The 13,008-nt window shown below is 34.1% G+C and overlaps 1 protein-coding gene across 1 annotated transcript; it reads right to left on the bottom strand.

Moving 5' to 3' along the window:
* Positions 1–2,805: 2,805 nt before the first annotated feature.
* Positions 2,806–3,357, bottom strand: LOC107479143 (uncharacterized mitochondrial protein AtMg00810-like). The gene has a single exon (XM_016099293.1). The coding sequence runs from the start codon at positions 3,355–3,357 to the stop codon at positions 2,806–2,808; it is 552 nt and encodes a 183-aa protein (XP_015954779.1).
* Between the last annotated feature and the right edge of the window lie 9,651 nt (positions 3,358–13,008).

The raw sequence follows: 13,008 nt of genomic DNA, 5'->3' as shown, positions 1-13,008 counted from the left end.
TCCACCAATCCACCATTTTAACCAATCTCAATCAAATAACCCAATTTCAAACACAATATCATGTCATATGTCTTTTCTTATCCCAATTTCCAATAATACCCTTCCCATCAACCATCAATACATACAATCAATATCATCCTCACCATCAACATGGATCAACCCACAATTCATTCTCAACCAATCATTAAACACATATCAAAACATGCATATCTCACATACATCATACCATCAAAACATCCAAAATTCACTAATCACATACATAAAAACACAATTCATTTCAACCAATCAACAACATCAATAGTCCAAATCCTATCTTATGGGTCTCTAGCCTAAGTTTTCACACCACATTACATTTTAAATACAGAAAATCGAAACCATACATTGGCTGATTTCTCACTCAATCTGGAGCACTTCCAAATCACTTTTTCACAAGCTCTCAAAGCTTCAACACCTCCAAGAACATATTTTTAGCACACCAAAGCACTTTTTCAAGCTTTCTAAAACCTCAACCAAGCTCCAACACATATATATACACTTCTTAAACCACAATATCACATTCAAACATACCCACTCAATACCCAAATATCATAAACCAATAAATTCTACTAGGGTTGAGAATCTTACCACACCCAAGGATCAAAGACAAGATTAAACCTCTCCTTCAAACTAGTTGGATCCTATAATATCAAAAGCTCACAAATCTCAATATTTTTCACCCAATTTTTCGAAATTAAGTCTGAAATTTCAGAGGAGAAAACGTGGCTGACCTCAAGAACTAAGTTGTGAGTTTTGTAGAGCTCAACGCGGTGAATGCGTGGTCGTAAACAGTACGGCAATCGGAGTTTTGGATCAAAAGTTATGGTAGTTTGAAGATCAAGTGAGAGTTAGAACTTTGGAAGAGTGTTCTTCTCCCATTTCTTGTAATTTCCAGCGTGTTCGGGGTTAAGGGGGGGGGGAGAGAGTGCTGTTTTAGGGTTTTAGGTTGAGCTTGGTTGGGCCAAGGGTCCAATATAGGTCTAGTTGGCTCGGTTTGACCCGTTCGATCCAATCTTGGGCTGATTTTTTTAAAATTGTTATTAAAATTCTCGTTTTAATTTTCTCTATCATATTAAGCCATAAAAATCACATTTTTTATTTTCTAGAATAAATTTTAATTTATGAATTAATTAGTCATTAATTAACCGTGTAAGTTATAAATTTTAATTCATTTCAGCTCTAATAATATTATTATTAATTTTTTCATTGCATAAGTTATGGTTGTGATTTAAATTATTTACATGAAACATAATATATTTTTTAATAAATTTGTAGAAAACGTCTAAAAAAAATTGAATAGTATTTAAAGATCATAAAAACAAATATGTAACAACCTATATTTACAATATATAAAAATAATTTTGAGATATTTGTGTTTAATTATTTTAATATATGATATATTTAGTTATCTTATAAAAAAATAAATTCTAAGTCTTTCGTTGTTATTTTTAAGTGAATTTATATATAGTTATTTTTAATTTTTTTTTTGGTTAAAATAAAAAACTAAAAAAAATATTGATCCCTGCTAAATATTATATAACTTCGCTCATGTGTATATATATATACTCAAATTTCACTTTCTTCTTTTCTCACTTAATGAATTAATGTTGCTCCAATCCTTGAACACTCCAATAATAGAAAAACAATAATTATAAGTCATTCTCAAACACCAAATGGTATTAAAAAAAAAAGTTTATATGAGATAAAAGGACGAAAGAGATGGGGAAAAGCACGTTAGACTTATCAAAACACATGTTTAATTTTGATCACAAAAATAAGGTAGAGAAAAAGGGGAAAAAGGTAAACAGATTAAGCGCATATATGATAAAGACTCTAAAGTCAATATGTTATCTCAAGGTTGCATTATGTCCTTTTTCCGTCTGGACAGGAATGAATTTTCTTTTTTTTTTAATTAAAAAAATAAAATATAATTTTTATTTTTTTTAATATTTTTTATGTATTTTTTAGTTTTATTTATAAAATTAATAATAAAAGATTACATTTTATTTTCTAAATAAAAAAATTAGGAAGATCTATTCTCCTTTTGAAAACTAATAATAAAAATGCAATCAGCTTGAAAATTTTTTAAAATAAATAATATATACTTTATTTAAGAATGAATATTCATTTGAAACATTAATTAATTAATTAAATTGAGAATGTTTTATTAATTAATAAAGTATATTCATAAATTGTTTTTGTTTAATAAGGACGAATTTGATAAATTTATATTATTATTTTATAAAAGCTTTTTTTAAAAGAAAAATAAACACAAAATTTGTTTTAAAAATAAATAAAATTTAAAAAGTAATACCCTATAATTAGAACACGTGAAAGCAGAGAAAAAAATGAGTAATCTTATTGATTAATTAGTTACAAATTGTATGTATATATATACATGTACATAACCCAGAGGAGCTAACTAACTCAAACTGAGTTATATGAGTGACTGACTATTGGTTAAGCTACTGACTAATTAACTTAGATGGTCCATAATATTCCCTCTCAAGTTGGTAGATAAAAATTTATCATGTCAAATTTAGAAATGAGATTGTTGAATTGAGTTGGGATCACTGGCTTGGTGAACACATCAGCTAGTTAATGTTACGTCCAAATATGAATGAGCTTAATAAACCCCACAACCACCTTTTCGCACACAAAGTGGCAGACCACTTCTATGTGCTTAGTTCTCTCATGAAAAGTGGAATTGGATGCTATGTGAATAGCATATTGAGAGTCACAAAACAGCATAAAAGAGGAAACATCAACTTAAAAGTCAAACAGGAGGCCCTTTAACCATGTGAGTTCAGCAGCAGCTGCTGCCATGGCCTGATACTCGAATTTTATGGATGATCTGGAGACTGTAATTTGCTTTTTCGATCGCCATGCAACAAGAGAATCTCCAATGAACACATAGAACCCAGTGACATTCTGTCTAGTATCCAGGCAACCTGCCCAATCCGCATCCACATAAGCCATTAGTCTCTTCTCTGAGCTTTTCGAAAAAAGCAAGCCTTGACCTACAGTGCCTCTGATGTACCGCAGCAAATGATGAAGGGCATGAAGATGTATAGTGCGAGGTTGGGATAGAAATTGGCTAAAAGTGATGTGTGGGCACGAGATGGTGAGGTACATCAATCTCCCTATAAGCCTTCTATAGCTCGTGGGATCCTCGAGCAACTCCCCATCTGAGCTACTAAGTCTTAGGTTGGATTCCAAAAGAAAAGAGGTAGGCTTAGATTCAGCGAAATTGGTGTTTTTAAGGATGCTAAGGGTGTACTTATGTTGGCTAAGAACAATTACCTCATCTGATCTTGCCATTTCCAAACCCAAAAAATACTTCAAAGTCATCAAGAATCTTCAATTTAAAGAGCGATTCTAATCACTTTTGCACCTTGTACAATGTGTCCTTAGATGGACTGGCCAGAATAATATCATCTACATATACAAGGAGATAGACTATTTGGTCGCCACTACCATAGGTGAAAAGGGAGTAATCGCGCCTCGATTGTTTGAAGTGGTGGCTAAGCAAAGATGAAGAGAATTTGCAAAACCATTGACATGAAACTTGCCTCAAACCATAAATGGACTTGTTCAACTTACATACAAGTCCAGAATTTACGAAATTATAGCCGAGAGGTTGGTCCATATATACCTCTTCAAATAAATCCTCATTCAAGAAATCATTGTTCACATCCTTTTGAAGCAAAGACCATTTGTTTATGGCTGCCAACAACAAAAGCACTCGAACAGTGGTGATTTTTGCCACGGGTGAGAATGTGTCCTTGAAGTCTATACCAACTTGTTGGGTGTATCCTTTTGCAACTAGCTTGGCTTTATATATATCCACAGAGCCATCTGCTTTATATTTGACTTTGTAGACCCATCTGCAACCAGTGGTGCGTTTGCCAGCGGGCAGCGACACCAAAGACTAAGTGATCGTGTCTTCCATGATCTGGAACTATTCATCCATTACTCTTCAACATTCTGGAAACTTGACTGCTTGATGGAAGAAGGCGGGTTCAGGAATTGTAGCAACATTGGCAATGAAAGCAAAGTGAGGTTGAGAGAGATGTTTAAAATTCACGTGGTAAACATTGTGGCAATAAAAATCCTTGAGGTACGGAGGTGGTCTTGATGGTCTAGATGTTCGATGAGGTTCACTGGTAGGAATCACCTGAGATGAAGCTCGGACTTGTTGAAGTTGTGGCTCTACATTGGTGGTGGTGAAGTGAGGTGTCACATCGGGAAGGCAAAGAGGCATGAACACATTAGGAAAGATATCAACAATGGTGCTGGAAGTCTCAGAGGATTGTTGAAATGGAAACTCAGACTCCATGAAGGTAATATCCCTCGATATAAAAATATTTTTAGCGATTGGATCATAGAGCTTATATCCCTTGTAGCCAGAAGGATATCCAATGAAAATTGACCGTACTGCACGTAAAGAGAATTTGTGTCATTTGGAAATGAAGATGGAAGCATGAGCTAGACAACCAAAGAATCATAAAGAATGGTAGTCTGGCTATTTGGAGAATAACTTCTCATATGGTTAGCTATATTGAAGGGATGGACTTGGCAATCTGTTGATGAGAAACGTGGTAGTCAGAACACATTCGCCCCAAAATTTAATTGGAGCCTTGGATTGGAAGAATAGAGCCTGAGCCACATTGAGAAAATGCTAGTGTTTTTGTTCAACTATGGAGTTCTGCTCAGACCTTTCAACACATGAGAATTGATGCACTATCCCTTTTGAATTGAGGTATTCGGTGAGTGAAAGTTCACATACATTATCTAATCGCATTTGCTTCACCCTAGTCTTAAATTGAGTCTTAACCATATTAAAGAAATTTATAAGAGTATTAGCAATATCAGATTTATATTTCAACAAGAAGGTCCATGTAAATCAAGAGTGATCATCCACAACAGTAAGAAAAAATCTCATATTATTATGTGTAGGGACACGATAAGGTCCCCAAATGTCATAATGAACCAAATAAAAAATGGCAGAACAAAATTTATTATTTGATTGAAAGGATAAATGCCTAAGTTTGGCTAATGGACAGACATCACAATTGGAGTGACTGAATTTTAAGGGTGTTAAAGACAAAATAGAATTCAACCTATTGAAGACTATTTTAGACGTATGTCCTAATCTTGCATGCCAAGAAGAGCTCTTAACAGAAAAAGTAAATGACAATTATCAACATCAAGAGAGGGAGCATGCATTAAGGGTGGTGATTGCAGAATAAATATATCATCAATTTCATCACCTTTGTCAATCACTTACTTAGAGTTGTTGTCCTGTATCACAAATGATAGATCAGAAAAATGGACACTACAATTTGACAATTTTAAAAGAGAACTACCAAAATCAAATTGACTCTAAAGGATGGAATGAATATGACATTAACAAGTGTTAAAGAGGGGTTGAGGACAACATTACCAATGGCTAATGCACAAATTTTGGTATGATCAAGTAAAGCAACAAAGTGGTTAGATAATGGTTTCGGGTTAACTAGAGAACTAAACGAGTTGGTGATATGGGTAGTAGCACCTAAATCAACAATCTAGATACTTGAAATTACCTTTTGGTCCATGTAACAAGAAGAGAACACTTCACCTGCACATATCTCAGGTTCAATGTCTTGAATGGCTTGCTGTGTATAAAGTAAAGCCATCAATTGGTTGTATTGAGCTATCGTGAGAGACAAGGTAGAGGTAGGTAATAAATCATGCACTTCTTGAGCATGATCCACTTGAGCCACATGATGCACCTGAAGCTTGGGAGTCTTGTTTTGCAGATAGCTTGGTGGATAGACATGAAGACGATAACACTTGTCTTCAGTGTGTTCTATGAGTCCACAGTGAGAGCAAGTTGGATGATCTTTCTTATCCTTTGGCTTCAAATTTTGATGCATAGAAAACTTCGAGGATTGCTTGACTGCAAATGCCATGTGCTAGCTAGGTTGAGGAGAAGTGAGTGCCCGTTATTTCCCTTCATGTAAGACTAGAGAAAAAACTTTGCCAATATAAGGGAGGGGATCCGATAACAGGATTTGGCTTCTAACATTTGCCAAATTTTCATTGAGACCTATGAAGAACAGCATGATATATTCTTGATTAAGGTAGGTTTGAATCGATTTTACACCACCGCAGGAGCACGAGACCAGAGGCTAAAAGGTATTGAGTTCTTCCCAAAGGATCTTCAACTTCGTGAAGTAATGTGAAACAAAAAGAGTGCCTTGGGTTAGTGACATGAGAGATCATTTCAGCTCAAAGATGCGAGGTGCATTGCTCTGAGAGAAAAAAATCTCCAGGTCCTACCAATGGAGAGCGGCTGAACTCACACAGATCACGCTTGCAGCAATGTCCTTGGAGATCGAGTTTAGCAACCACGTCGTGATGATGTCATTGGTACATTGCCAAGATTCTGCAAGCACTGGATGAACAGTTGGATCTGATTTTTGCAAAGAACCATCAATGAAGCCAATCTTGCGTTTGCCACTCAACGCAAGACACATTGATCTGTACCACGAAGAATAATTGTCTTCTTGTAGCGGCTGAGAAACAAGCACAAGTCCTGGATGATCGCTGGACTAAAGCGAATAAGCCTCGGGAATCGGTGAAGACTGTACCAGAGAGTTCGAGTTACCTTGAGAGGGATTCGATTTAGAGATGGTGGACATCTTGATTGGAATCAGTGAAGCAAGTAGCTCAAAAAAGAAAGGAAAGAGAAGAAAATTGAGGTGAGAAAATCGAAAATTTTTTCCAGAAAATCACAATGAGAAAGAAAGTGTAGCGGAATCGTAAAGAGAATTCGCTCTAATACCAAATTAGAACACGTGAACGTAGAAGGAAAAATAGATAATTTCATTGATTAATTAGTTACAGATTGTATGTATATATATACATGTACATAATCTAGAGGAGCTAACTAACTGAGTTATATGAGTGACTGACTATTGGTTAAGCTACTGACTAATTAACTTAGATGGTCCATAATACCTATTAAGGCTCCATGAGGATGGGATGACCTCCACCTGCTTATAAATGTAGATAGGAACCGAAAAAGGTAGTATCTTCTTAAATCCATATTAAATATGAAATTATGAGTTAATACAAAAAATGGCCCCTGAAATTTGACCTCCGACTCAATTTAGCCCTCAATGTTTCAATTCATTTTAATTGAACCCTGAAATTTTGACCCGCGCCTCAATTTGGCCCTTCTGTGGCTTTCCATCACTGGAGAGCTAACCTGGCAATTTTGGTTGACACTTAGCATTATCAAAACGACGTCGTTTAACTCTTGGTGCCCAAATTGTTTAGAAACAACGTCGTGTGACATGAGAAAGGGGTTAACCCAAAACTCAAACGTTAACCACTTCAAAATGAAACCCCAATTGACCCTTCTTCTTCCTCCTCTTCCCTCGTATACGTACCCTTAGAGAAGAATCATGGGTGTCGCTATAACTAAAGCTTGAAGCTTTTCTTACTTGTTTCGCCCCTATTATGAAGACTAATTGCCTGAGAATCACAATCTCTTCAAAAACAGGTTAGTAGCAAAATGGTTGCTCTCAACATACGATGCTTTATTTTTTGTAAAATATTGCATGAGGCTTGTTTTTCAATTTTTCACTCTATTTTCATCAGTGAAACTTTGGGAGACTTTGCTTGATTACGGTTGTTGATGATGGTAGAGTTATTGTATGCTAGGGTTTAATTTTTTTTGTATGTATGTGGTTGTGATCAACTGAATCATATAATTTTTTGTATTCTCCATTTAAAACACATATTGTAAGAGATAGATGACGCACTTCTTATGTTCAGATGTACCCTTTTTTATACAAGCTAAGCCTATTAGCTATGCACTATTTCTGGCATTTTGAGAATGAATTATTTTATACTGTGGTAGTGTGTCTAATGCCACTAGCACTTGCGTTATTAGGACGAGGCTTGTTTGGGGTCAGTTTGCTAATTTGCTTCGAGGTTCTAATAACCTATGGTTGCTAATACGTTTATTTATGATTAAAAAGAAGAAATAAGAACAACTAAATTGATCCTACACTTTGTAGAGTGTCAATCACAAAGTGTGTTGCAAGAGAATATTAGCAACAATTTGACCAAGATACCAAGTCTAGGCTCTAGACACTAAACTTGTTGCCTACATGTAAATTATAAATTGAAGTAAATCTCTAGAGATTATAAATTCTTGTGAAAATACATGTAAGACTTGTTTTCGAATTCTATTATTTAATTTTTGTTTTTATTCTAAATTTGTCTCTATAATTTTACATAATTCACTTGACACTAAATTCATTTTGAATTTTGATCTGACTGTCTAATCCTTAGCATATTAGTACAAAATAAAGGCCTAAATTTTCACCTCTTAGATATTTAATGCCCATTCTATTATTCTATCCCTTCTAGACAGTGATATTTAGTTATGATTAACTTATTCAATATATTAGAACTAGGCTCCAGTTGAATTGTCTGTAATCTTAATTATTATTTTTAATAAATTAAAGTTAGTATTATTTTTAACTATTGTATCTTTTTGAATCTTATTTATAGATGGATAAAGGTATAACTATTGTGTATCATCATGGAGATAGTTTTGCCACGAAACCAAATGGCAGTTTGGTTTATGACAATGATCACACTGATGAGTTGTCTGGGCTGGATGAGGATGTATTAGATGTATTTTCACTGAGAGATCACTACAAGGTCTTAGGTTATGACAACATGACTGAGTGTTGGTGGCTTGTTCCTGGTAGACCTATGAAGAGTGGACTGCGAGTACTAAGTCATGACACGGTTAAATATTTCTTGGATCCATTTTATTGATGTTATTTGGTTATATATTGATATATTTTAATTGGATTGTATTGATTTTTAATTCTGTTAAAAATCTTACTAGGTCCCTTCATCTCTATCTCCACCTCCACAACATGTGACAAGGCCTGAAAAGTTGCAATCTAAGAGAAAAATAACTTCTAAGATGGACCCAATGTAAGGAGCAAGCTCTAGGACAGCTGCACGCTTGGCAGAATTTATGAAATTCGTCCCCACCCCAGGCTTCAAACCACCAACAACAAAATAGAATACAATTTGTACTGTTGACTAGAAGTTGTGTAGGACATATTTTGTAGAGTGCATTTGATTAAACTATGCTCTTTTGATATTTTGAGACTCTGATATGTAGGGTAATCTGTTTTGGTTAAGAATATTCTAAAACTATGTTATGAAGGATATTATGTTGTGTTACAGATATTGCTTTTGTTAATGCTACTTATCACTGATGACAATGATTAATTACTATGTGTTACTACAAGAATGACTATCTTTTGTTTTTTTATAACTTATTTTGTAAAATTTTATACCTCTTTCATATAAACTCAGTTTTATACAACTTTCACAGTACACATCATTACCCAAGAGAATATAAAACTCCATTTCTAGTTTGTCATCAACTTCCAGCCACGAAAAAAACAATCAAATACATACCAATATTTCATTCACATAATTGATATCATATTTACATATATTTCATCCCACCTAATTGATGAGTGGATATTTTATACGCTTTTTGGCATCATTTTCATATAGTTTTCATTATATTTTGTTTAAGTTTTATTATGTTTTTATAGGTTTTAGTGCTAAATTCATATTTTTGGATTCTACTTTTATTTATAGTGTTTTATGGTGATTTCAGGTATTTTCTGGATGAAATTGAGGAGCTTGAGCAAAAGTCTGATTTAGAGACAGAGAAAGCACTGCAGATGCTGTCAAGATCTAACCTCTGTGCACTCGAATGGGCTTTTCTAGAGCTACAGAGATTCGAATGGTGCGCTCTTAACGACTATAGAAAGCTAACATCCAAAGCTTTGCAGAAATATATAATAGTGTATACTTTGCTTTGGAAATGAAGGTCTAAAACTGGCATTCAATGCCAACCACCAACCCCATTCTTAGCATTGAACGCCCAAAAGGGGAATCTGGCGTTGAACGCCGAAAAGGGAGTCCCAAGCCAGCATTCAATGCCTCTAAGGGGTATTAGCACGTGGTGACACTCTTAGCTCAACCCAAACACTCACCAAGTAGGCTCGGAAAGTAGATTTTCGCACCTCTAAGTCTAATCTATCATATTTCTGTAATCCTTAGTTATTAGATTAGTATATATAGGAGAAGATCACCCTTGTTTATGATCTTCTTTCTCCCCCATTATTTTTGAATATTATTATGTACAGTACGAGTCACTAAACCTCCTAGGTTAAGGTTAGGAGCTCTGCTGATTTTTTGGATTAATAAAGGTATTACTGTTCTATTCATTTCGTGTGTGACTCTATTCTAAGATGTATCTTTGTTCTTTAACCTTATTAATGGGATGATCCGTGATAATCATCTTTATTCTACATGGGTTCAGTGTGAGTCCTAACCAGAGATCACTAAACTACCAGCTTGATTATACATCTCTTAGACGGCTAATCCACGACTTCGTTGGGAACTTCTCGAGACACCAGTTCAGCCGAGGTATGGGGAGATTAGGGTCTTCCTGGTAGAGGCTAGAACCAAGGGCGCAACATTCTTTAATCCGGAAGATTTGACCTTATCTGTGGCATTTTGAGTAGGATCATCATGGGGATAAACTGCAATAGCTTCACCCTCCTTCAGATTGGGCGCACACTAAACCTGGCGTTCGGCCCAAGAGAGGAAGATTCATCGGCCGCGACTGTACGACATTGATCACTTACATCCTGGCATGGAAGGAATCACTCACAGTTGGAGAAAGGCAGTAGGAAAGATTGATATAGAAGAATGAAGCATTTCCGAAGGCTTAACCGTTCTCTTATCACTGGTTTCACTCAAATTAAGTAATTTCATTCCTATTTATGTTTTATGCGTTTATCTCAATAAATTATCTTTTTCTAATCGCCTGACTAAGATCTACAAGGTGTCCATATCTTGCTTCAAAACAACAATCCTCGTGGGATCGTCCCTGACTCACCTCAGGTATTACTTAGACGACCTAGTGCACTTGCTGGTTCAGTTGTGCGGAATTAATTTTCGTGCACCACTAATCCAGAAGCTACAATCACAAATCCAAAAATAATGACAAACACAAACAACATAATATTCCACATTCTTAAGATTCTAATTTCAGCTTCAACTGTACTAATTTTTCATCCCAGAGAAATTTTTCAATGATCTTCACTAACTGGAGTCTCATTTCTCCCAACTATGGCCTCTTCTTCTTCACCATCTGTCCATTTAAAAATGCCACACTATTTCTTCCCGGCAGTTTACAAATTAAAACCAAAATCCAAAAAAAAATTGAGAGGAATAGCAACTACAAAACCAAGAAGAATTTGAGAAATGAGACACACAATCAAGTTGCAACAATTCAACCAACTCACATTATAGTTAGGGCATCCATAAAATGGTCTCTCTGGATTGAAATCTGTCCTAGACCATCGAAGAATAGGACGCAACCCACAACCGCAATAATGGGGAACCTTCCCACCTCTATCACAGTGTGCATTCTTCACCCAGCCCCCATGCCAACGAGCTCTACTAGAGTTTCCTGAGTCTTGGCTGTTGCTCTCCAACATCCTTCTTAATTCTTGATGAGACTCTTGCGATTTGAAGAAATTGGGATTACAAGGTTTTATTTGAAATTTTTAGAGGTTAAATTGATGCCTTCAAACATTTTGTCATGTCATCTAACTGCTATAGTGTTAGGTGTTAACCAAAATTGCTAGGTCAGCTTTTCGGTAACAGAAAATGACGGAAGGGCCAAATTGAGGCGCGGGTTAAAATTTTAGGGTATAATTAGAATCAATTGAAACTTTGAAAGTAAATTGAGTCGGAGGTCAAAATTCAAGGACCATTTTAAGTATTAACTTATGAATTATAATATGCTCTAATTGATTTTAGGTATATAAAAAATTAAATTTAGAATATAATGTGGTTTTGTTAATATAATTTCTCGGCAATTTTATCATGTGGTTGACAATGCAGGAAGATTTTTATCCGCTTTAAATCGCTTGGTTTTTCAATTATATGGATGAATTTTTATGTTTTTTTACTCCATATTATATTTTTTTAATGAATAAATTATTTCATTGTCAATGCCAGCAGATATAAAAAATACATATGTAAAATATTAAAATTAGCTGTTAAAATTAATTATTATTATATATTTTTATATAAATATATATGTAGTTTAATTTATTTTTAATATATATTTTATATTTTAATAGATATTTTATATTAATAATTAATTTTAGTGTACATTTAAATAATAAAATTTATAATAATATTAGTCATAATTGATTTTTGTTATGTTACATTAGTTTAGTTGGATTTAATTAACAAAAAAATTTAAATATGTAGTATTATTAATTTTCTATCTTTTACCTAGCTAATTCAAGTAGCTATTTATTTTAAGTTAAATTATACTATTAGTCTTTAACTTTTAGTAAAATTGTATATTAATTCCTATACTTTAAAAATTTGTAATTAAATCTCTAAAAAAAAATTAAAATTTATTATTTATTCCCATCGTTCAAAAAGTGTTTGATTATATACCGATGCAACATAAAAATCTTAGTTAGCCGTAGTACGATTTTGATTTTTAATGTAGACGTTAAAAATTTATTTTGTTTCTATATTTTTTTTTTGCTATAAAATGGTCCCAATAATGTTTAACTAAGTTTTAAAATCGTCATTCTAACAAAAATACTGTTCTCCCTTCTTCCCCAAAATTAACCAACGTCAACCAAAAATAGAACAGAAACTCAAGTTGAACCAGAATCCACCACCACCACTACCATTATCATCATGGTCATCATCATCATCATCAGAACTTTTCTAAAATTAACCAAAATCGACCAGAAACAAAACAGAAACCCGAATTGAACCAAAACCCACCACCATTATCATCATGGTCATCATCATCATCAAAAGAAA

Source organism: Arachis duranensis, chromosome 3, assembly GCF_000817695.3.
Source record: "Arachis duranensis cultivar V14167 chromosome 3, aradu.V14167.gnm2.J7QH, whole genome shotgun sequence".
NCBI lineage: Eukaryota > Viridiplantae > Streptophyta > Magnoliopsida > Fabales > Fabaceae > Arachis > Arachis duranensis.
This window is presented reverse-complemented; position numbering and strand designations above follow the sequence as displayed.

Bases quoted from the DNA above. Each gene is read 5' to 3' on its own strand.
- LOC107479143 (XM_016099293.1), bottom strand. From the start codon at position 3,357: ATGGCAAGATCAGATGAGGTAATTGTTCTTAGCCAACATAAGTACACC.